Genomic DNA, 26,918 nt, shown 5'->3' with positions numbered 1-26,918 from the left:
CAATCCCTGCCACCCTCCCCAAAAGAACCATGGCTTCTCATTCACTATGAGTTCATAGATTCATTATCTCCTGGTGATGTGTGTAAGATTTCTACTTTAAAATTATGCTGAGAATTTAACAATATTTATTATCTATGGTTTGTCTTTAAGATTCTTTGAACAATAAATTTTGACCTGGAGGTCTTCTAAGAGGCTGAATTCATTGTACCTGGATTTAATATAATGATCAATGATGAAGAAACTTGTAATGGATAACTTTAAGAAAAAAAAAAAGTGAGAAGGAAGTAATTTCCTTATGGTGATCTCCATATATATATTTAGTTATTCAGGATGATGTTGTTTTCAGTCTAACATTGTGGATTACTATTTTTTTAATTTAATATTTCCCACCCCTGCTGACCCAATCAACTTAGAGATTGTGATGCGCCAAGCAAGGGAAGAAGAGATCTTGGCTATTTCAAAAACACACTGTGGCCAGATTGTGAAATCAATCCAACAGACACAAGAAATGGAAAATGTGGGGGAAACTCCAAAAAGGGTGACTATATTTAGAAGTACAACCAGAAAAGCAGCAAGGAATGGTTAAAGTGTCTGGAAATAACATTGCATATATTTAAGAGAAATGAGAAGGGAAAAACATAAATTTAAACAAATGAAAAATATATGAGAAGAAGAATCTCACCGAAAATTTTCCAATGAGGGACTTACAGAAACCATAGAGCAATGGAAAGTAAGAATCTAAGTTGAAAAGAAGGTAAATGGAGAGAACTCTGCTTCCCAGCTCAGAGAGAGCTGATGCTCAGAAAAATGATCAAATAAATACTATATTTCAAGTGCAAAATGAGCATTCTGACAGAGTCATTATACTATTGCTTATATTTTCAGCTCAAATGGAGAGTATATAATAATGTTAATATTTTATTATCCATAGTTATATTTCCCCCCAAAATGGTGAATAATAGATTATAGAACTTTTCATTAAGAAAAATAATAACTATAATGTCATATTATCATGTAAACTTTTCTTAATGAAAAGTTCTATAATCTATTATTCTATTATATTATAATCTATTAATCTATTATAAAAAGCACTTTAAAATTTACCAATAACTCAGGTAAAATATTTTATTATCCATTTTATAAAATTAGACTATATTTACTCAAAAGGTCAAAAAATGTTAACATGGTCTATAAGAAGAGACATTAAGACAAGTCTCTTAATGTTTTATCCTGGGATCACCTTTAATATTTTCCAAATAATCCAAATCTAAATTAAACTCCTACTAAACACTTGCAACTTCACAAAAATATAAAATATGCAAATAAAATGTGTAGATTAATAGATACTTGAATTTCAAGGAATAAATGTAGTGGGATAGAATGGAATTCAGATATAAATGTCTTGGTATACTTAGTATTGCTATTCCTAGTTTTGGTATTTCCCAGAGATCATGGCAAGTCCTCACAGCCCAAAATTGAATGGAAAGACCAAAAAGAAGAGCATGTTTTTGGGATTTTGTAATCAACATGTAACTATAATGTCATATTATCATGTAAACATTCTTGGTACTGTTCTGGTTAAATTGTGGCAAGGTACCACTGAAGCACAAATTAAAATTCAGTATGTTAAGTACTGACAACACATAAAATACCTTTGACAGAAAAACTGAGATGACTTATTTTTTTTTTTCAGTGAAAAAAATAAAATCTCTTATTTTAACTTGGAAGTTCAAATCAAAAGGCAGTATTTCATATGTTAAGAAAAGAATAATGTTAAGTAAAATTTCATTTTGTGCTTTCATTCATACAATTATCACTCCTTTTTTTTAAGCTTCTCCTTTCAACTTTTAAGTTCTGATGCTTTTATGCCTGGGGCATGATATTACTCTTTCCAGAATCTAAGCAATCCTGCATAGTCAATTTTCCTCAACGTGGGGGAGGCTAATATACAGACCAAGGGAATCTTTAAAGATTTTCTTTAAAGTGTGTCCCTCCTGGCCTTAACACTGCACCTTGCTGGCTTCTCCTGAAGGTTTAAAGGTTTCTGTGCCAAGTGGCCTCCTGAGTGAGTGCTGCAACCCCACAGGGTGGGTTTCAGTCTCTGAAGAGAACAGGAAAGAAGACTGCAGAGAGGAGGGGCCAAGTGCTGTGGTGAGAGAGACTCACAACACGGGTATCTGCCACACATTACAGATGCTGGCTCTGTCACCCTGCTCACATTTACCACTGTGAGCTACTACTATGAATTCCTTAGTTTAAACTGAACTAAGAGTTTGAAGAAAATGCTATGTTGAATACAACTTCTTATCCAAATCAATCATTCATTCATTCATCAAGTATTTATGTGAATCCGATAGCATAGAGCAGGCATGGCTAGCAACAGAAATGTGAATAGGGCATGGATTCTGCTTTAGGAGATCGTGGGAAAGACGATCATAGACATTGACAAATGTTCCAGAGGAAGTTGGACAGCAATGCGTTGGAACTGACAAGAAGTCAGCAGAGGACACTGAGTGCAGCTCTTCTAAACTCCACACTCCCTAACTTCATGTGGGAGCTTGAAAGCAGCCTGGGGGAGAATTTATATCATGGAAATCTGCAAATGCTACAAACCAGGCCATTTTCCCCTGGGAAGATGGGTTGTTAGACATTGAACAGTATGCCACAGGACGCAGGTGCACAAAAGAACTCTCACAGAAACAGTGACAGTCAAGAGATCTTGAAGGATCTTATTGAAGGATAAATAAACATCAAAAATAGGGAGAATAAGCCTTCTCCAGAGAGAATTTTTAAACACATGGAGGCAGAAAAAACCTGTGTATGTTCAAACAATGGTTGAGAAGTCTGTTGTAAGCAAAGTTTAGGCACACAGGGTTAGTGTTTGATGAGAGGGAAACAGGAAATGGCCTGGGACTAACTTGTAAAGGCTTTAGCTAAGAACTACAGGCAAATAAAGAAATTGAGACACTGGCATATGTACAATAAAATTTTGTCAGGCACCAAAACAGAAACCCATTGATGGATGGGTAGAGAGATAGATATACCACCAAGCAAATACAGTCAAGTGTTAGTTGTAGAGAATAAATGGCGTACCTTGGCACTGACTATAAAGTTCTTTCAACTTATCCATACTTATGCAACATTTTGCAATAAGATGTGGAAATATTAAACTATGGTAGGAAGAGACTTAGTTTTGAGGCAAGACACACACATACAGAGAGAGAGAGAGAGAGAGAGAGAGAGGAAGAGAAGAGAAGAGAAGAGAGCAGCCCTTCTTTCAGGTGATTGGGATAATGCACAAGCTTGCTGATAGAGGCAATGACAAAGTTTCTGAAGTCACCCTCTTACCACCCTCTTCTCCTGCAGGCTCCTGCTGAGTACCGAACTGGGAAGGTTTTGTTTTATAAATCCAACACAACGGATTCTAACTAGTTTCAATACATCTTTACAACTGTAAGAAATGAAGCTGACCAGGTATATGAAAATTTTATACTCAGATATCTTATGAAATAGAAATATCTTTTCTTATTACTAAAATATAAAACACTGCTTTTAAAATTATTATTGCCATTTAATTATTTTCTTTTTCATAAAAAGACTACAAAAACTTTTTCATTTCATTATTATATTGGCCTCAAATCTTTGGTTATTATGTAGGCTTCTTATTAAAGTGTTTTTGTTGCTGGTATTGAGGATTGAGCCCAGGGGTGCTGAGTCAAATCCTCAGCCCCTCTCCCCTTTATTTTTATTTTGGGAGAGGGTCTCACTAAGTTGCTTAGGGCCTCGATAAATTGCCTCAAACTTGTGATCCTCCTGCCTCAAAACTTTTGAGCTGCTGGGTTTACAGGTAGGCATTACCATGTTCGACTCTAATAATTTAAAGCATTTTTAACTAATTCAATTATATCCATAGATGTATATTTAAATAAAATGTTATATAAAAACACGTGCTTATGCTAATATTTCATACTTTTTCAGAGGAGAGAGATATTTTGAAGTCTGCATTTGCTGGTAGACTTCAAATTTCTTTAAATTTTTAATTCAAATTCTAAGAAAAAATACTTTTTTACCATTCACTGCTTTTCCAAATTCATTAAAAGTTAAAATTCATTTCATTTATATTCTATATTTTAGAGGTATTTTACTGGAAAGTAAAATTCTATCATGGATCATTATGAGTAAACCAAGTTTAGAACTAACTTCAGATTTTATTCTTCAACAAATACAGCAAATATTGAATGTGAATAAAGAGTACTGATGGAATGAAGCACAAAGTGTTGAGATAAGAAATATATTTTGTTATGTTACATTAAAGACAATTATGGGTTTGGTTTCTATCCAAAATTAATACCTCTAAAATATAGAATACAAAGCAAAGGACACAATGTGACTTAAGATGCATCTAAGAAACTTAAATAATAACTTCACTCAGCATCTTTCTACAGAAGATGATGAAAATTATAAATGCACAGACTGTCTTTTTTTGGAAACTCTTTGTCCCACATTTGAGGTAAACCATGTGCTATATAATCCCTAAGTCTTAGCTTCCATGTCCTCTCACTCTTGACCTGGTTCAACAATAACACACCTTGGGCTTCTATATTCAACAAAGGAATACTTTCCAGAAGTTATCTGGACATCCAGTTGTTTTCTCCTTGGCTATGAGTTGTGACGTGCTTCACAACATTTTCCTACATCACCAGGCTCCTGAGTCATGAGTTTAGGGAGAGCACCATAAGCTCTGGGTAACTGAGTTGGCTCTCATAGAACAGCTTAAAAACTGTAGCCATTAGAATTTTTACTCAGGTAGTGCCAAAAGAATATTCTTTAACAAACATTCCACTCAGCCCCAATTTTAAATAGGTATAAAAATATGATATTGTAAATATTGTAATTTGAAAATGAAATAACTACACTGTTAATAATGATATATTTTAATTTTAGCAATGCATAGTCATCCATTTAAAGAAAAATTCATGAATGAGAACTTCAATGTTATTTACAAATCTCATATTATCCTTTTCTTCTTTGAAATTGTACTTCTACTTATATTTCTCCAATTTAGTATACTACATATTTAAACTTTAAAATGTTTTTAGCACTATATGATAATTTTCTGTGAAAAATATGCTTAGAAATTTAAAGATGGTTTTAAAAATTTCCTGAGACAATAAAAGGATCTAAATGTTCAAAATTTTCTGTGGAATAAATAGCTGAGTTATTATTAGTTCTTAACTGAACTAGACAGCACAAATCTATGAAAAATGTTTACAAACATGTAATAGGCATAGCAATAATGTTTCATTGGAATGTGTCTCTTAATGACAGGGATGAGGGGAAATTACAATAATTACAATGACTTAATTGAGGAGGCTTCCTAGATACTAAGCTTCTCCAACATTTCTGTTTAGTACTTTTAAGGTAGTTGCACCTCAAGGCAATGTTCATTGTGATTATGTCCAGGAATACCTATGCCTTCCTCCTAAAATGGAGAATAAACAATGAGAAAAAGGTGATGGGAAAGGAAGCTGAGCCCCCACCTCAGGCACATTTAAGAAGGACAAGAGGAGGTTGAATATGCGATGACCGAGCCCTTAAAGCTCTCCTTGAAATGTCCTGGGGTTATCCCAGAAGTACAAGTGTTCCAGCCCCCCAAACTGCAGTTCTATTAAGAATTACATTACTCAGTTGCTAGAGGTGAAAGATGTCAAAAAATATCTGACTAAACTTGCAAATCCTGAGCTACCATCTAGGAAGAGTCAGTGCTGGTTAAATCTCATCCAAAGAGATTGTTCAGTACTGCCACTCACAAGCAGCTGCCTAGGCACATGTGTAGGTTACCCTTTTAGGTACAGGAAAAACAACTATAGGACAATAAAAATTTTTAAAAAAATTCATCTTTTTTGAGGATCACTTCCTAAAATATTTAGAAGACCTTCTTGATTTGGATTCTAACTCTACTATTTATTCACCCAAAGGTAATAAAATTGCAATAATGGCTACTCACTCCAAGCCACTCCAAACCACACATACTGAATGTCTTCCATGTGTTTTTTCAATCAACTAAAATCTCAGCATGTCATAGAGCTCACAAGAGTGTGATATTTGGCATAAGGCTATTCTGTCTTATATCCCATTTTGAAAGCAGCAGAAGATTCTGTAAAATATATATTTTAAAAATAAGAATTCTCTTCTGTGTAATGGATTTTTAAGGAAGGCCGAGATAGGTCAGATTGTTTTTTCCCCACCTTTCTGGTCATGAGCTATAACGCAATTCTTTAGATAGAAAGTCTTAAAAATGTACAGACTACTCATGTGTCCAATCCTGTCATTATTTGAATAATTTCTACTTAGTTAAAAGCTACTTTCATTTACAAACTCTAGTTTGACATGCCTGCACTATTTTTCTCTGAGATGTTGTCCGTATTTGATTCTTTAGTAGAGTTGCAGATTTTGACAATATATATATATATATATATATATATATATATATATATATAATTCTGACTTGGTTGAAAATTAGAATCTACAATGGACTAGGAATCTTCTGTTGACTTTTCAGGAAATGATCACATTCAGCCTGTGCCTTACAAAGGACATTTCAGATCCTTTATATTTACAAAGGGAGAAGCTAATAGCAGAATGTCACTGATTTTATAAAATGACAAAATAAAAACAGAACAAATAATAATTATCAAGTTAAAACTGTAGATTTATTTTTTAAGAGAGAAACAATCATAATGCCTGTCTAACCTATCAAGGACAGTTGTGGATATAGATGAGGCTGTAATAGGTTAAAAAGGTATTTATTGTAGACCTAATTGTGCTGGACGACTGAATGCAGACTAGAACTTAATTCTGAACTTGTGTAGATTTATAATTTACCCAATACAATGATATTTAAATGCCATCTCTGAAATTATACAAAAAGGGATGACTATACAGACATAGTAAAATAGTGTGCTTGTCTCAGGCTCTTTTCCCTTGATATTAACCTAATCAGGCACCCCAGGACTGTGCACTGATCCTATGCAGAGGTGAAGGAAAAAATGCAATAACCTCATCTGGAAGCAAAGAATGGCCCAGGCACTGACAAGTACTCAGCCTACCCTAAACAAAGTCATCTTCTGATGCTGTTTACAACCCAGGCAGGTTGTTTTACTGACACACATAAATTGCAATGAAGCTGTGTAGAAAGAGGAGAACTAGGGAAATGAGCAAGAGGTTCTGTTCAAAGATCAGTGCACAGGCAACTTAAAGAGGCAGAAGAGACTTCAACATCACTTAAATATACAACTCTCTTTGAAGAAAGGGATGTGCCAACCAAAAACATGTCAGTTAGTCACTGAGGCAAACATTGGAAATGTACAGGGACATTTGTCTAGGGAGGTACTGTCCAGAATCAATAGCCTTCAAGTCTTCTGGCCGTTCCATAAAGCTTCACACTGTACATAATTGAACTTATCACTTTTTTTTTTTTTTTGGTACCAGGTATTGAACTCGGGGGTACTTGACCACTGAGCTGCATCCCCAGCCCAATTTTATGTTTTATTTAGAGACAGAGTCTCACTGAGTTGCTCGGTGCCTCGCCTTTGCTGAGGCTAGCTTTGAACTTGGGATCCTCCTGTCTGAGCCTCCCAAGCCACTGGGATTATAGGTGTGTGCCACCATGCCCAGCCTTCATCCACTTCTTTTAACATACCTAAGTACACTGGCATGTGAGATCCAGAAGAGAATATTGAAGAAATTCTGCCCTGGAGTGAAAATCCTAGGTTTGAACCCCATCTCTCATTACTAGCTGAGCTATTTGTGGCAAATTACTAAACTTCATTAAGACTCACTCCCTTATCTGTAAAGTGAAGAATGTTTTACATATTTAATTTGAATTATATCATATAATCCTCAGAACAGAATCTATGAAGATGGTACGGACTCTTCATTTTACAAAGGGTAATTGTAAGGGACAGAAATGGCAAGTTATTCCCCCAGGGTCATCAGCTAGAAAAATGTGACCAGAGCTAGAATTCAGTGAGGCAGCAGACCAAATGGTCTATTTCATGGGTGGCTGGAAGAATTAAATAAGTGATGTGTTCTTATTCTCATCCTTCAGGAGACATCTGTGCCAGGTACTGTGCTACTTTCTAAGGCACTTAAGTATTAGGCTTTAGTATATGGTAAGTACTCAAAACGCTTGCTATTATTAAGAAGAAAAAAATGCTTGTGAAGATATGAAAATTTCAGTTCTTCTAATAATTATGTTTCTCTCTGCAAATTAAATGACTGAGTATATGATCTCGGTGAATATCAAGCTGCCGTGAGATACAGCCTGATTTGTGTTTTGTGTCAAGCATGGAGTCCAGACAATGGCAAATCACTAAGGGAGAATGTCAGCAGCCAGGATGCTGCTGGCTGTGCCTTCAGAACCAAATGGACTACCCCAAAAAGATGCACTGGTGAAAAAGAATCAAGATTTCTATTTTTATAGAGTTCTGAGAAAAAAAATGGGAAAACAGTTTTATAACTTCTCATGAGCTAAGAATAAAGATGCAGAAATAAGATAGCTTTTTTTTTTGAAGAGTGGAAATAGAATATCTCATAGAAGAATACTTTTAAAATTGAAGTTTCCTGAGCATTTATTAAACTTTTCAGTGTAGCATTTAAACATGCCATCAAATCAAGCAATTACTCTGAAGAGAATGTTTTATAAGCCTAGAATCACAACTCTTTTGCAGTTGTCCAATCGGTATTGATTGGACAAAAAAAAATTGATATTTTTCATAAAAGTACAACTTTCAGGTTAAAACCTGGACATTTAGTACGTTTACTACGACAATGATGAACGTGCTGCCAGAAAAATGGGAAGTATGGATCTTTTTTGGAGATGGTACCAGTTTTCAGAAAGCTGACATTACCCACTAAAATTTCTCCTGGGAAGAATTCTACGTCTCAATTTTCTCACCTCTGCTTATGAGAAGTGAAGTTGTCCTAAACCATAGAGAAATACATACAAACAAAGCCTTTACCTTCACTGAGAATAAGACCTCTATGTTTTGATGTCTTTCAAATAAATAATGCATTAAGGTTTATAAAACACATGCTTATTTTCCTTATTACAGAATCTGTTCTGTTATCTCAAATAAATATTATAAGTAAATTTATGCTTAGATATTCAATAGCTCATATTTAGTGTGTTGGCTAATGCCATCATTAGTTGAAAAAAGGTTCTAATGCTAAGAAAGTCAATTGATTTTAAAAGTATAAAATTATCATACATTACACTGTATTTGTATATCACACCATGTATAGAAATACAGCATAAAATACGGAGTATTTTCAAAGCATTTTTAAAATGTGGGAATAATATTCTTACCCAGTGAACATAATATAATCAACTAACTGCAACAGGGGTATGGCTGTTTTATAATACTTAGCTTATTCTGCAAAGTCTGAGCTTCCATGCAATGTGAAAATTATGCCAGGTAATTAAGAAACACATTTGTGCAAAGTCATGGCAGTATAATACATAGAGAAAGCAGTGCTTTGGATACCTGCATTACTGAAACAAAATGACAGGCCAGACTTGGAACTGATTAAAATATGACGGCAGGTACATTGTTTGATAGTCAAGGCTGAAAACATCAGTAACTATAATGTATGATGGGAATCATACATCTCTGCCATTCAAAGCCCATGCATTTTTTTAGGTGTAAGTGTCATTAAAAAAAGTAGTCATCTATCCTAAAGGATACAAAGTACAAATAATAAACTGATACTGACTAAAATTATTTACTTCCTACACGAAGCAATGAAATATCAGGCAACTGAAAAAAAAATCAGCAATAAATTGCAAAGATAATTAATAAAAGACTTAAGAAAAATGTTATCTTTTACAAAATATTAAATCTTTCTTTTTATATTTTCTTTTAACCCTTCCCCAGTTATATAATGAAAACTCAGTTTTTACAAAAAGGTGAGAAAATTGATATACATTCTTGTGTATAACTTTCTGGAAAAATCATATGATCTAAGTTTCTCACATATTCATATATTTTAAAATGGAAAAATACATAAAAATATTTTTTCTTGAACTTATCAAGTAGACAAATACTAGAAAGATGTCCTTCATCTTCTTCTTTTAGGTATCAAATACTTTATTCTGATTTTACCATAATCATTCCCTAAACCTTCTAAATCTTCTGTATGTCTAGCATGTTTAAAATTGGTCTAATTCTTGTTCTACTAGACTCTTCACCAGATGAAGGCAGGAATACATGTGTTTTTTTCACTACTGAATACACAGAAAAAGAGATATTCTGTGAATATTTATTAATAAATAAATGGAAATAAAAATATAATATGTAAAATTAAAATGTCATGTTAAAATTGAGACATTCTGAATTTTATTCATTTTATTGTTTCTGATTATTTCAATTCTTTTGGGGCTTTCACAATAATAAAATAAATTTTGCTATTTGCCTATTTTCAATAATCTGATGTCTGATAACCTTAGTCACTGTCTTTATATTTCGTTTTCTGGTCAGACTTATAGATCAGATTCATTTTTCTGTATTGGGTACACATTTTTAAGTAGCTTCTGCCACAGTTTTTGCATTTTCCTGATTCTTGTGCCTTCTCTCTGATCAATCCTACTTTCTCCTTCACTCGCTTGTCTTTTTTCCCCTCAATTTTTGGATATTTCCTACCACATTCACAATTTTGGAGGCCTATTCACCTTTAATAGATTCAGTTATGATTTAATTCCAAGGCTCTGTCACCCACACAGATTTTTTCCCATTTCCAAATGCAGTCTGGGCACTTCCAGAGTTACATGTAGGCCCGTTCTACCCAAACTCCTGTCCCTAAGAACTCATCTTTCTCCTGAAACTGGTGAGTTTTTCCATAAATGCTATCCTAGGCACCTAGGTTTGAACCATCAAAATCAGCTCTCATTTCCCTTAACCTTTGTCTAAGTCCTGTGGATTTTATGCTGTGAAGTGATTAGAAAGTGCTTTTTTGAAAAGCTCCTTTTTAATTTCTTTTGCACCTCCATCTTTGTTCATTCTAGGCACCTCCACTTGGAGATATTTTATTGAGTTCCTAAATTATACTCCTATTCATCCTTTGTTCAATGGAAATTGAACAAATCATTTGAACAAAGCATTTTTTCTAGGCAGCATTTTCTCAAAAACTGATTTTATTATGCTACTTGTCTCCTGAACAACTTTAGGTTAGACATCAATATGAACCGAATAAGGACCAGATCACCATTGTGCTGCTCAGGGGAGCTTTTTTTTTAAATTGTTATTTTGTGTTTATATCTCTATTTTAATTTCCACATTAAAATTTATCACATTCTGGGCTGGGGGTGTAGGTCAGTGGTAAAGTGCCTATCTACCAGGTACACAGTTCTGGGATTGATCCCCAATTGTCAATTACCATTGGGATAATACCTTTTTTTCCCCCCAGACCAGGAACCTGAAATACAGGATGCTAAAATGAGTTTCTCTAAGAAATCAGTCATTACAGCTACAAGAAGAGCTCTAAACTAATAGCTCTTTGTACTTCCAGATGCACAAAGCAGAGGGAACTTTCCAGAATGAAATTTTCACCTTTAATTCATTCATTCCACTTAGATTTTTAAAGTAACCAATCACATTTAGATGTTGTCGATATTTGCCAAAGATAATCATTTGACTTTGGTTCTTGCCAAAGTAAAAAAAGTAAAATTCCTTTACTTTTAGTGTCCCAATGTATTTCTGCATGAGAGTTATTGATGCTAAGTGCCTTTTTAGTAGGTCAAACATTTGTCATGGCAAATAAATATAGTTTTCGTAGAAAATAATATGACCAGATCCCTACTGAGGCACTTATCATGGACCAATAAGATGCCATATTAGTCCCACTAATTCTCAACACTGCACTTTAAAAAGTTCTATACGACTTTTTAAAGCTAGACAGAATCAAATGATGAGACACTCTGGAATCTGTGATTTAGATATGAAGAATTACCTAATAACCTAAAGCAAGATAGTTTTCTAGTATACAATTTAGATGGCTTTGCAAAAGGCTTACAAAAATTGGCTCCCATCCCATATTCAATAACTTCCCTGTGGTTAACATGAGGAAAAGACAAAAATGTGGACAAAGGATAAGAGCTCTACCATGTGGTTTTGCTCTTTAGTTGAAAGCAGAGACATAAATTCTAATTCAATGTTGTCTTTCCAGTGCAGCCTGAATTATATTTGGCTTGCAATATATTGCTTTTATTATTTTTTTCTTTCCTTTCTAATTCTGCAGGATTTCAGTTTCACCGCTACAACTTTTCCTGGTTAGTGAGACTTATCATATATCAAAGTCTCAAACATAATTTATGTTTTAAAAAAAATGGTCTCAGAGTCTATGACTTTAAGGACCTAAAAGAAAGTCCCAGATAAATACATATTCCTATCTCACCAAATCATCTCTAGGATTCTAAGGCTTACTACTAATTCAGATTTCTTTACTATAATAATAAACAAGAAAAGAAAGCTTTTTGATGAAGATGGCTTCAATCCTGTCTGCTTTCCCCCTACTTTGGGATCTCTTCCTATTTCTTGGTTTAAAATGAATCTTCTTCATTAATGAGGATTAACTACCAAATGAGATTCATCTACTTAGGTTTCTTTCTTCTCTAAAATGTTCTGGTGAACAACAACCCTAAATTGAAACCAGACTGTCATTTTATCATCCAAAATCAGAAGTGGAAACAGGAAAAAAAGACCCCAATACATATAAATTTGATCAGCAGAAGACATTCATTGGCATTAAACTGCTTCCAAACTTCACAAGATAACAGAAGTTTTGTATTTTTATTTTCAACATAAAAAATATAAAACCAACCACAGGCCAATTTGAAACAGCAACTCTTCTCAAGATTGGCTATCAAATTCCTTCATTTGTAAGGCAGAAACTAATGAGAGAATCATGATGTGGTTTCAATACAGCAGAAAACTGTGTGAGCCAGATCACTTTCTGTCTGCTCAGACATACCTAAATTTTTAACATGATGAAACACTTCACTTTGTAGACTAGGCTGAGGTTGAACAAGTAGAATAAACCTATTTCATTTGCACAGAGTTTCATGTGCAGGAATAGTGTGAAATCCATTTCTTTAAAAATCTTACATAATATTTTATAAAACTTTTGTAACAGTCTAAAAAGTATATTTTGTTTAATTACTAGTTTACTAGTTTATTTATTTTTTCCCATCCTGTTGATTTTTTGTAGTCTCAGGCATTGGAAAGATCAAGAGTCTGAGAACCAGGCAGATGTTAGTTTAAATTCCATCTGTTCCTTTACCAGTTCTATGAACTCAGCCTTTAAATTTGCTGAGACTCAATCACTTCAGATGTAAAATAGGGACAATAATAGCACCTATATAAAAAAGCTGCTTTGAAGATTACAGTTAATATGTTACCTAATAAATTATCTAAGACACTTAAAACAACTTATAATGATGCCCAACACATAAGTGTTAAATTCTGTCATATTTACATATCATCCCCATTAAATGCTAAAGGGAAGTTGACAGATGCTGAAGGGAATGAGAATTCCTATTTGCTATAGCCCTACAGACAGTAAGAAGTCAACCTCATCAAATAAAAATGATGGACTGTAAAGGCATTATTACCTTGGACTTTTTAGTTGACATCAGATATGGGACAAATTTTGAGAAGGGCCTGATAGATGACTCACCAGGAGGTGGCCCCACTTAAAATAAATAGGAACTTAAGGAAGAGCATTAATTAAGTCCTTTGATGACTGCTGACTCCTGGTTGCACCTATGCAGGCAACAGGAGGAGCCTGGCAGGCAGAAGCAGAGGGCCAGCCCCCAGGGACAGGCTGCAGACTGCTCCTAGGAAGGGCAGGGTGGAAGAACTGGAACTTTATCCCAAGGTTGGAAATAATGCCACAAAAAAGACAACTTCAAAACATGTGCTCAACAAATTGTATTTCCAAAGGGAGTCAGATTTGTGGTAGGCTCAGGGTGTTCTTGGAGCACTCTGGAAGTAACTGATGGTTTTTATGTCATGTTGAATAAAGTGCTAGGTCTCTTCCTCATTGCTCACATCAACATGTACAATGTACTAAGCTGAATATACTTCTAACTTTAAAAAAATTATTAGCTCCCCCTTTAATGGGCAAATTTATAAGACTTAAGCTAAAATATCAATGTCAATTAGAGGTCAAATCTTTGAAATAGGAGGGCAGCATCTGCTGGCTTTGACTTTAGCCCATTTCAGATTCTGGATCTGGAAATCCTTAACAGTTTAACTAGACATGATCTTAAACTGCCATCTATTTAAGTGCTGGCAGACAAGACTGTACTAATGCTAGGAAATTCTGGATGTTCTTTATATGTTTTACGTATAATAGTTTCCAAATTTCATAGAGAGCCATCTTGGGTTTTATTATCACCTTATTTAGAGAGGAGAAAACTACTCACAAAAGGCTAAAATAGAGCCTAAGATTTTTTCCCCATAGAACCAGCTTCTTCTTAATCAAAACCTATTTTTAGATGCATATGGAGCCTGTCCTTGTTAAACGTAGTTTTTCTTCTTTACTTCCTTGAGGTTCTTTTTCTGAGAAACTTGAATCCAGTGTTTCTAATGGAAACCAGGACCTGTAGTGCTAGCAGGTGCTGGAGTGTCCCATCAGCCAGAGGGACCTTCTCTTTTCAACTGCCTATCTCTTTCCTCCTGCCTACCATAACTTCTACACTAAAGACATAAAGCAAGAGATCAAGTAAATATGCCTCTTTAGCCTGTTTATAGGAGACAAACCAACAAATTTTGAACAAGAGAATAAAAGACGGGGAAAAAATTTCCATATTACCTATGAAGCAAAATATGTTATATCCAAGAGACAGGATACCAAGGAAATGCCATCTACCTCCCCTAAAAAGTCTGTCTCCTTCTTCTCATCCCCAAACTGATAACAATTATATAGAGAAAGGTAGAACTTTGAATGTATCTTAAACACTTCTAAGTATTCTGCATTAATATTGCTTCAAAATTTTAAACATTAGTTGTATTCTAAATGCAGACAAGGAAGATGACCTGTATTAAAGCAGAAGAAACTGTTCAGAAAAAGGAAGAACTGACTGATATTTAAGTTGACAGAAATGGACCACTGAAGAAAGCTGAAAAAAGTAAAGAACACAGTTCTCATGTGTGCCAGCTGGCAAGACAGGGTTAGGTCATCAGGACCATTTACCACCCTGCACTTGGACAGGGAAGAGTCATATTTCTCTGCAGGACTGACCTCAGACTTCAGGGTAGTGGAATGTGCTCAGAAAGAAACAATTCTTTCAAGGGTCTTGAAAAAGGAAATGCACTCCCATAAGTGGAATTAACAGGCTTCAAGCCAGTTGCTGATGAGCACGGCACATTGATTGGAGGTAATTATTTGAAAGCAGAGGAAGTCAAAATATATCCTTTCATGTAAGTGATTGAAGGGGTGTGTAAGGAGAGATGACTGGAAGTGAAGTACACACAGAGTTAGTCTTGGTAATGTTTATCTGCAGGAATAACTTGTGCCATTAAAATGTGCAGGCACTTTTGGCCACAGTACATGACACATAATAGACACTCAGTACATATTTGCTGAGTGAATGGGTTCATAAATAATTACAAACACATGTATGCCTACATAGTTCTATTATACATTATTATTCTTATATTCTTATTTTTCACACTCATACGTATTCTGTATACATAAATATTATATATTATATTCTTATATATTATATTATTATATAGTCTTATGTTCTTATTATATATATATATATATATATATATATATATATATATATATATATATTCTTATTCTACATTATTATTGCATATATTTATAAATATTGGCTAATGGACTCGACTAAAATAGAAATTTGTTAACAGGGAAGTATTCCTGTATTAATGGTAAATAATTTTGAGGATTTCAGTGTTCAGAATACCGCACCCTGAAGTGTAACAACTTGGCATGCAACACTTTGAACTGAGAGACACTCAGTTCAAAGCCTCAGAATCAAGGTCTTTCTGACCTTCTCCCATCCTGTTATCTCTCGTCCCTTTCTTCTCCCCTGAAGTATATAAAACAGAATTGCCCTCCTCCAAAGCAAGTCATAAAACCTAGCAAAGTTACTGTCTCTTTTACACTTTGAAGACCCTCATTCCACAGAGGTCTTGCCCTTTATGCAGGAGAAAGGAATCTAAAGGAATTCAGGAACAATCTGAACAGGCCGACTTTGTTGGGCTTTTCCCCTCAGTCATTACCATTTGATCAAATCCTTTTGTCTAGTCACATTTTTATATGCTGCCCATGCCTCACTGGACCCCAACATAAAAACAGGCATTTTTTCCTTGTCTTTCTGGGTCTTTATTTCTGTTGTCTCCCACGTAACACAAAACTTTGCTTAAATAAATACGTTATGCTTTTCTTTTGTGGACCTGACTTTTGTCATAGGATTATCCATTGTGACCCTCTTGATGGGTGAGCAGGGCTATCACACCTGTCCACCTTTACAAGGGTAAAAGGAATAGTGAGAAGCAGCTACTAGAAAATGTTGATGTTAGTGTTCTTCCCTTAGGAAAGAAGTTTCTGCCATTGTGAATATATTATCTTTTAAGTGATAACACTATCCAAGAAAAAGTTAAAAAAAGAACAAATAAAAAAAAATTACAAAGATAACTATAGCAAACTTGGCTATAACATGAAGCATCTAGAATCTAGATGAAATGCAAAATGTCCATTGATTTTCTGCAAATTTCAAAACATATCAACAGATTTGCTTAAGTTCTCATGACTATTCTTAGTAATCTTAATAAAACTTTATTTATCATCTCCATTTTCTCTTTCCTTCTCTATAGTGCACATCCCCATGTCCTTGAAATGTGGTATATGCTTCAAAAATAATATACAGGAACACATAATGAAGACAAGAGAAGTTACAGAAAGGAGGGTGAGTATAAGATGTTGGGAAAAATTGAGAAATTTATATTTGTTTATGTATATAAACTGTATATAACTGCATGACTTTTATTTATTTATTTATTTAGGCTCTATTTATATAACTGCATGAGTTTTATTTTATTTTTGCCTGAAACTTAGGTATTTTGTATTTAAAGCTTTGACTGGCATCAAGATCAAGTAAATATTAAATCAGGCCACTCAGATACTAAATTTTAGAAAGGGCTTCATTCTCTTTTCATTTTACCCAAGTGCAGTTGTTAATGGCATGTTAACTACTTAAATTCACCATAACATCTAGTTTCCCTCTGCCACCTTCACTTTATTTGTCTTAGTTTATAGACATTATCTGTTTACACATCCCTAACCAGACTGCAATCTCTTTAACAAATAGGTGTCGAAGGCTTCTTGGAACCTGGAGTGACCTATGCAGAGGAGGAACTTACTAAATGTTTGTGAAAATGAAATTCACTCTTGCACATTTCAACTCTACATTGTTGTTTATTTCCATTCATTTAGGTATACTTTTGTAAGACCCAGAGAAATTTTTTTCCCTTCATTTTAACCTCACGGATCTTTGTCTTTTGTAGAAAAAGTACACTCTTTCAGGATAACTGAATACCAAATTAAAAAATAAATCACAATAACAGAAAACCTCTCATAGCTTATTCATACTTATTACTACAGATATAAAAAAAACTATTGGGGCTGACATAAGTACTAATAGATAAATGCCTTCTTTTATCTTAAACATTAAAATGTTAATAACTGACAGGAACAACCCCACTAACAGACAATTCAAAAACCGCTCAGTTGATGGTAATATCTGCCAGAGATAAAGGATGATATCTTTTTTAAGGATGTCAAAAAAACTCATTAGCAATAAGAGCTACAGAGACATGGTTCTTATCAGTACTGGGGATTAAACCCAGGGTTTACCAATAAGCTCCATCCCAGGTCCTTTTTCTTTTTTAATGTTTTACTTTGAGACAGTCTCATGACATTGTGAGAGGCTGACCTCAAACTCATGAGCCTCCTGTCTCCTGAGAAGCTAGGATTACAAATGTGCCAGCTGAAAGATGGTTTTTAAGGGAGTTTACTATTTAAACAATATCTTCAAAGCAATGGAACAATTCTCTCATGGTTTTTGTTTCTTATGTTTTTTAAAGAAAATAGAAAATAAAATTATATTTTTCAATCTCAATAGTATGTTGAGATTTAAACATAACCCAAATCTCAGAAACATATGCTTAGGGTGAGCATTGAATTGCCAAGTAATTTACCTGGGAAATAGCATTAGTACAAAGACCCAGGACTCTTACCATCAAATCCATCTTCTTCCGACCCCAGTTCATCATCTGAGCAGATGTTGAGGACATTTACCAGCATCTCAGTCACTGGACAGGAAAGAAAATAAAATCCAGATTTTGTTATAACCTTAATTACTACTCTGATATTGTAAATCAACAAGTTTAGTACAGGAGATTCTCAGTATACAGAATCACTTGCAAAGCAGTCTATATAAAATCCACATCATAAAAGACACAGACTTTTTGATTTTATGTAGACTGTATGTTTATCAAGTTATTATCTCATCCCTATGAAATGTACTGCTAATATATTTCAGCTGAAGGTCAACAGAAAATGGATAAGTCAAGTATATGAATATGAATATCATATAAATCTTTGAAGATGCAAGTAGTTATTTTTTAATTTTTTATTTATTTGCAAAATGATTCTGCGTGATCTAGATTAGATTACAAACTTCTGTTCAGTAGGGACTAAGTAAATTCAGATTTCATTTTTATTTTTTTTTTACTCCTCCAGAGAGCCCAGCACAATGACAGGTATGTGGCCTTGTACTTAATAAAAATTTTAGATTGATGAATTAATACATTTGAAGTTGTTTTGAAAACATAAATCTTCAAGAAGAATGTTAGAAATTTTCCAAAAATGGCTTTAAAATAACTTAGTTATAGTTTAATCAGAAATTTAGTTAAGTATATTACAATAGGCTTACAAAAATAAAAGTATTATACACATACTCAGGAAATTAGTGCTGTATTATTCTTACACTAATGTAAATGGTATTACATTTAATATTTTTTGAAATTAGGTTGAGTTACTTTCTTTCTTTTCTATTTATTTATTTTACTGGGGGATGAGCCCAGGGTGCTTTATCATTGAGCTACATCCTCAGACTATCCCCCCAACCCTGCTTTATGAGACAGTGTCTCCCTAAATTGTCCAGCCTGATCTCCAATTTGTAATCTTCCTGCCTCAGTCTCTCTAGTCACTGGGATTACATGTGTGTGTGCCACCAGTTGGGCACAGTTGAGTTTTATCATACATATGAAGAGAAAGTTGCACACTAATTCTTTAAAAGTTACTTTTAAAAGTAATACGAGGGCTGGGGCTTTGGCTCAGTAGTAGAGCTCTCGTCTTGCAAGTGTGAGGCCCTGGATTCGATCCTCAGCATCACACGTATAAAAATAATAATAAAAAATAAAATAAAAGTAATATGATATTTTAAAAAAATGTTCTTGAAGATAAAGTAAAACCGCAGTGGAGCCAAAATTAATGCAGAGGTTCAGTTTCATAATAAAAAAAAGAATTAGCTTTACTAATATATTAATGTGTCGTTTTATAATACATGGTCAAAATTTGAATAATTAATGGAAGCCATTCAACTCAAGTGTGTTCAAGAGCATCCAATAGTTATCAGGATTCAAACTGCTTTGATTTCCGGAGGATCCAAGAGACAATTTTACCAGGTGCTGCAATTTGAGCAATGCAAGAAAGCATCCAATGTAGCACTGGCAGGACATTATGAAAATGTACTTGTGACTTATTTTGGTTTCTAAAGGGAAGAATTTTTCACTGACCACTCACAATTTGGTTTGTGATATATATATACTCAAATATTATGGGGCTTCAGAAAGATGTGTAGCTCTTCTCTAAAGCTCCCCACAGCACACCCTGTTTTTCTGAAACACGTGGAAACTCTAATCTTTATTACAAACCCACTTGTGTCCTTGTGAGGTACGTGAGAAGATGCATTAGGAATGATCTGTCTGTCACTGTGAGGCCTCATGACTAAATGTTCATGGTTTTTTTCTGAGGTTTAGGAATATATAAAAGTAAAACAAAAAAGAAAAGAAGGAAGGAATGAAGAAAGGAAGAAAGAGAGATAGGAAGGACAGGAGCCAGAGAGGAGAAAAAAGGAGAGAGAGAAAAAGGGAGGGAAAAAAAAGGAGAAAAAGCCAATTTCTGAAAAATTGGGTCAAGTTAATACACAAGTTTTCAAATGTAAATTTGTCTCCCTGTTCCTACCTTGTAACACACTAATGCTCAATATATTTTTAATGAACTACTCTTTTAATTGTTTTTTGAGCTATTCTTCAAAATATGGTGGCCATTAAGTGCTACCAGTACCATGACCATTACTCACAAAAGTATGTTGAAACCAGCTAAAGCTATATTCCTACTATTTTTAAGTTAGATTATTCTAATGAGACTTTATGAGTTCTCCTAATATTCTAATGAATTCTCCTAATGAATTCTTATGAGTTCTCCTAATATATTCCTCATTTCCTGTTAACTCATTCATTATATATTGTTAATATAAACACAGTTACACAATTTTGAATGTCTTCTCTCATGGCCCAGCTTGTCATTTTACTGGGTAGACCAAAGGATTTCTGTTTCTGAACACTTCCTATTAAAACAGAACAAATCTCCTCTCTTCCCATTATATGCCATCTGGTTAAGGACCTCTCAAGATTGTACAACACACCTTTTTCCCCAACAAATGGCAGGGACCAAGTGAAAACATCCATGAAATTTGGAAGCCAGTATGGATGGGGAGAGCAGTTGAATTGCCTGATATTCATAACGTTGTTCTCATACTTCAATACTGCAGCTAAAAACAACAGAAAAAAACAACAGAAAGAAGCATGTTAGATTCACAGCACGTTTCTGCTTCTATACATGGTTTAGTTGATTACGAAAACTCAATTATTTGACTTAAGTTCCAAAACATCAAACCAAATTGCTTTATCAATCCTGAGTACTTAAACTACTTATGGATTTAAGCTGTACCCACTGTAATGTGTTTCTGCACAATATGTGAATAGTAAATATGAAGCAGCATCATAATTGGGCAAATATTTATATAAAACAGTTAATCAAATGTCTGTTGGGAATTGTATCAGCCTGCTCTTGCAGCCAAGAACATTCCACTCTTATTTAATACCCGATGACAAGAATAAAGGTGGCATGGCTAAGTTAGTTAGAAATAATTTAATAATCTCCTCAAATATTTGAATCGAATTTCTGTTAAAAAAAGCAAACTTTTTGTTTTGTAGAACTCACAATAGTTGTACAAAATAGTTTAAATTAGATTGCTTTTCTGACTTAATCAAATGTTTGGATTGCATCCTACATAAAATGATATGCTGCTGACCCTATCCTTGACTTTTGAAAAAAGGCATAGAATGGATGACTTACAAAATCAAACCTGCATGTTTCACTCTGCTTCCAGAAACACTTGATTTATACCCCTATATTGTATTTATCACTTGGCTTTAATCACAGGTATCCTGTGAACACATGTTCTTTCTCCCACTGTCTTTAAAGACAAGTACCACACAACAAGCTTTATAGCCTTTGTTTCCCACATATCACCTTACTCAGTGCCAGTGCTCAGAAGGTAGAGACAAATCTTCATTTTCTCTTACAATTTTTTTTCAAGCAAACTATTCTAAATTTCCTTGAACTTCAACAAGAAATGTGAGCTCATTTCTTGGTACTTTTCATCACCCTGTTCATCTCTGATCTAGATGCAGGCCAGATTGGCAATGCCTCTGTGTAATTGTGGCTTAGTGTACACATAATCCTTCAGGTGGTCTGGATCTACATGGAGTATAGAAAAGATATATAGTTTTCTGTGAGTTGGTTACTATGTGTATCATACTGCAGCCTGATGACAATGTTGATGTTTTCAGCAGCTTCCAATTGACTAAGCTCCTACTTACGCACAATAAGGGCTTTGCTTTGAATTAAATACCTGGTGCATGACAATGGTTCCAGGGAACAAAGAATCACAAACTTTGGGAATAACACATTCAGCTACTACAGTCAACGTCAATATAGAGGGAGTCATCCTCTTTTTTTTTTTTTTGTGGAACCTTGAATCCTGCATATATTTCTGGAATGAATTCTCTTTTACCTTATTCTATAATTTATATGCTATACATCATTTGGCCTAGGAATACAATGATATATGGTATTAAAAACAAGCAAAATAAAAAAAATCATGGCAATGATTTTATTATATTGAAATCATCATATCAATACTTCTGATTTGGGGGATGGGAAAGGCAAAGTATTTGTAATGTCTGCCAAGTTCTACCTTTCCATGTAAACGTTCTTTACTATTTTTGAATATTGCACATTTACAGCAGGTATATATATCCTCTTATATTCAAAATAATCTTTCAAGGCTCTAAGTTGTATTTTCAAAGAGTAATTTCACATTTAAGTTTCCCCTGTTTTTATTAACATTAGGGTGGTTATATAACAGGAAGAAAAGAAAAGAAGTATAGTCATTCCTCTGTATCTAGAGTTCTGCAACCATGGATTTAACCAGACTTGTATGGAAAATATTTGAAAAAAGAAAAATGTGTCTACATCGCATATGTATGGACTTATTTTTCTTGTCATTAGTCCCTAAAAAATTCAGTATAAGGAATCTTTACACAGCACTTACATTATATTAAATATTATCAATGATATAGATGATTTAAAGTATAAAGGAGGATATATGCAAATATATGCCATTTTATATAAGGCACTTGAACATCTGTGGATTTGGGTATCCACAGAGGGTCCTAGAACCAGTCTCTAGTGAGTAATGAGGCATGACTATATTATTATGAACAGTGCCCTGAAGTACAACTGTCATTTAATCTTCGAGGTAAATCTGAAAAGCAGTGATGCCTGACTCTCATGTTACGGATAAAGGAAGTGGTGTGGACAAATGAAACTTGCTCAAGATCATGTAACCAATACCTGGCAGATCTCACCCACACTCCAACTCCGCTTTTCCTGACACCACATCCAGTCCCCTTCCACCATTTCCTGCTGTTTTCCATAAATTATAAATGCATGAATTCTAGTTAGACCAGTTATTCTAATTTCATTTTGAATGTGGAATTTATAATTAAAGAGGTTTTAGCTTTGCCAGATTCCATGTTTGAGTGAAATGGGGTGCAAATTCAGAAATGAAGGTGGGGCTTGTCTTAAGAGATTAAACAGAAGTACTGTTTGGTAGCTGGTGAGATAAAAGTGATTATTCATTCTACATTGGCTCTACACAATTGAGTATCTACTGATAAAGTAAATACTGTTATTACATTTTATTTTTGCTTATCAATAACAGAAAAAACATATTTTAGCAGTAGCTACATTTATTGAGCATCTACTATATACAAAGTGCTGTGTTTGGCCCTTTACAAACATGATCACAAATCTTCACAATATTTCTCAAAACTGGTTATCATTTGCATTTTGAAAATAAGCAAAAACAGAGATTACATTATTTGCCCAAATTCACTGGAATTAGCAAAACTCAGTTTTGGCCTGAATTTAAAATTGCTGCTTTTTCTAGTGTATATGTACCCACTCTAACAACATAAATCATTTAATGTCTATCAAGTTTTGAACACAGATTATTTCTCCTTTCCTGTTTAGTCTCTTTATAAAAGAGCACTGAACTGGAAGACCAGGAGTCCAGGTTACTAGATGGATTCTAATTACTTACCCAGTCACTTTTAAGGTCCCTAAGTTAGGTCTTAGTTCTCTCATATGAATATAAGGGATAATATTTTATTTTTATAATAATATTTTAGAATTTATATAATCTCTTTCCCATTTGAATGATGCTAAAAAACTTCTAGAAGAAAAACCTCATCATTAACACAATGACAGATTAATAGTCTCGGTAATTTTACATGTTATTAGTAGAACTTTTTCTTACTTTCCCTAAGTTTAAAAAAAGAATAACTTTTTCTTAAAAATTCAAATACACCAAAATATATTTTTTTTTCTTGGCAATATAATCTATTTATGCAAAAATACTCTTTGAATAACCTTACATTAATAAGTTATTCACTAATTTTTATATTTTTGTATAACTATAAATCACCAAAATACATGAAAAAAATTAAACCAAATTAGTTCCAGATATCTGCAGTCACGAAATTCACAGTTAACATTTCATGTTCCACCTCCTACATCCTCCGCCCCTGCCACCTGCCTCCGACTGTCATTGGGATTACAAAACCCAACTGGAGCCCTAATAGTGTGCTTTTCTCTGAAGTACTTGAAAGATGTCCATCCCCAGTGCAATACAAATAATACAATTGGTTGTACTTTGAGAACCACTTGAGACCACCTCCTGAGACCTTCTTGGAGAAATAAAGAGAGAAAAAAAAAAAGAACAAAAGTCTACTAACAAGGAGCTCTTGTATGTTGCTGGCAATTTCACATGACCTCATGCTATTAACACTTGTATCAGAGGTCTGGAGAGAGAATGTGACATACATATGGGCCTTATGCTATTAACTGTAATTTAAAGCAGACCAGACAGCAGCACAGAAACAAATACTTTTCTGTTGCACCTGCAGGTGTGAAGAACAGCTGGAAGAAAAATTGTTGTAATGGAACGAATACTAATTCCATGAATCTGGAGGCCTGACTGGTAGTTCTTTTCCTCATGTCTGAATTAACATCTGAAAATTATGCAATTACTTGACCTATTCAGGTACCCTTAGAACTCTGTCTTCAAAGCCATGCTTCTTTAGATTTAAAATCAGTAAACAGCCCATTCCTACTTGGGTGAATGGGGGAAGGAACACTGCATGTGCCCTGTTTTGAATAACAACACTGGGGTTCTATATTCAGTGAAGTTCAAGGAACAGAATGCATACCTTATTCCAATGCTCTATCTAATAAGCCATGCACTAAATTGCTAGACCACAACTAAATCTGGAAAAAAAAAGGGGGGGGGGCTCTTATTTGACAATATGAAAATTTCATGAGGCATAAAAACTTTTATTTCATGAGAACTTGGTAACATGTATCAAATCTTTCCATAATCGTTACCACCCAGGGAAGCTGATAACAAAGCAATAAATGGCAAGAAAAGAAAGATCAAACTAAAGCATCAAAGTTAAAAGAAGTCATTAACATATTGCTACTAAGAAGCACTGACTAGCTCACCAAAACACGGGCTCAGCACTTTTGAAGTGGGTTTCAAGAGGAACACATGAAAAACCTCAAGGTTTCCACATTTCAATAACACCATGGTGAAGAATGAATGCTCCCACCACACACAGACCTTCCCAACATTGCTAATCTTGCTTTAAGATAGGGGACAGTAGAGGTCAAAAGACAGAGAAGACTTCAATGTCAGTCCTTCTTTCACATTTTGCTAACCTGTAATTGGCCATACACTCTCATCTTCAAGAGATGGGACAGTGGGACAGAAAAGAAACAAAAATGAGAGGAAACCAAATAGGGACATTCCAGAATCACATTATAATTCATCCAGAAATAGTAAAAAAACAATTGCATAATAGATCTAAGATATGTTTTCCTTCCCATCCTTCTACCTGAAGTTGCCCTAGCAGAAAAAAAACAAAAAACAAAAAAACAAAAAAACCTAGCACCAATGTGTTCTTTGGGCAAAGTCCTACCATTAGAATGAGGTGTAAGGGCTTGGTAGATACAGTTCTTGAGGTAGGATGCATATACTCATATTCTATGCTGGTATGTTGCATGAAAGGGGTGTGAATTCTGGGAAACAAGCTATACAGTTTTTAAAAATCTTCTTTTTCTCAAAATGATTCCTTTGGTGGTATAATTTTCATTTAAGATTATGAGGATATATATATTCCTACTTGGGTGAATGGGGAAGGAAAGTACAACCATTTTTGTGTGTGTGTGTGTGTATATATATAGGCATACTTTATGTATATATATAGGCATACTTTATGTATATATAAACACAGCCTTTATGGTTCCTTGTATTATTGTTATTATCTACTTAGATAAAAGGCAATTTACTAATTCATGATGGTTACTGTATTTGGTGAGCAAGGATTGCCCTTATAACTCATTTTTACTGTATACCTCATAGGATTAGCCATAAAGTATGTGTTTATATCATTTATCAATATAGATCTCCGCTTTTCAATTTGTAGTAATTTGGCCATAATGATATTCTTCATATGAGGAATTTAACAATTACACTACATGGTTTAGGACCTAATACAGAGTTCGTCATAGGCAAATTCTAAGTAAGTTCCATATCATGACAAAATTTCAAACAACATAAACATTTATTATTAGTGGATACCCACAATATATATCTTACTTGAAACTGCAAGATAATGAATTTCTAACAATAAATTTTACTGTGTATATTTAAAGTCTATAGCACGTTGTTATAAGATACCCATAAAAAGTACCACATTAACTATAATGAAGCAAATTAACATTTTCAACATCTCACATAACTTTACTGCTGCTTGTTTTTGTGATCAGAGTAGCTATATTTCTACTCATTTGTATGTGCCAAGGGCACACTTGTGTCACCACATATCATACTTTTATGATTACATCTAGCCTTAGCCCCATTCCTCTTACTTTATCCAGTGGGAAAGTCTTCTCAACCTTTATATACCTTTGATCCTTATATATGTCAGCTTCATGGTGCCTACAACAACAGCTTTAGCTTTTTTATAAGCTTCCTTCATAAAATTTGGTTAATGTTATCTTATCTACACCAAGGAGGGGGATACACTAACTATTTCTGTGAAATAATTTGAGTCGATCTTATACTTACA

General features: G+C 34.1%; 1 protein-coding gene across 1 annotated transcript in view; it reads right to left on the bottom strand.

The window, feature by feature from the left end:
• The window catches only part of Ppp3ca (protein phosphatase 3 catalytic subunit alpha), a 307,578-nt gene that overhangs the window by 18,137 nt on the left and 262,523 nt on the right, over positions 1–26,918 (bottom strand). The window contains exons 9-10 of the mRNA XM_027935381.2: positions 20,804–20,929; positions 18,330–18,404 (exon numbers count right to left, since the gene is read on the bottom strand). Of these exons, the coding sequence (XP_027791182.1) occupies positions 18,330–18,404; positions 20,804–20,929 (201 nt within the window). The remainder of the gene's footprint in view (positions 1–18,329; positions 18,405–20,803; positions 20,930–26,918) is intronic.

Source organism: Marmota flaviventris, chromosome 7, assembly GCF_047511675.1.
Source record: "Marmota flaviventris isolate mMarFla1 chromosome 7, mMarFla1.hap1, whole genome shotgun sequence".
NCBI lineage: Eukaryota > Metazoa > Chordata > Mammalia > Rodentia > Sciuridae > Marmota > Marmota flaviventris.
The sequence above is the reverse complement of the archived record's forward strand: the minus strand, read 5'-3'. Positions and strand labels throughout refer to the sequence as shown.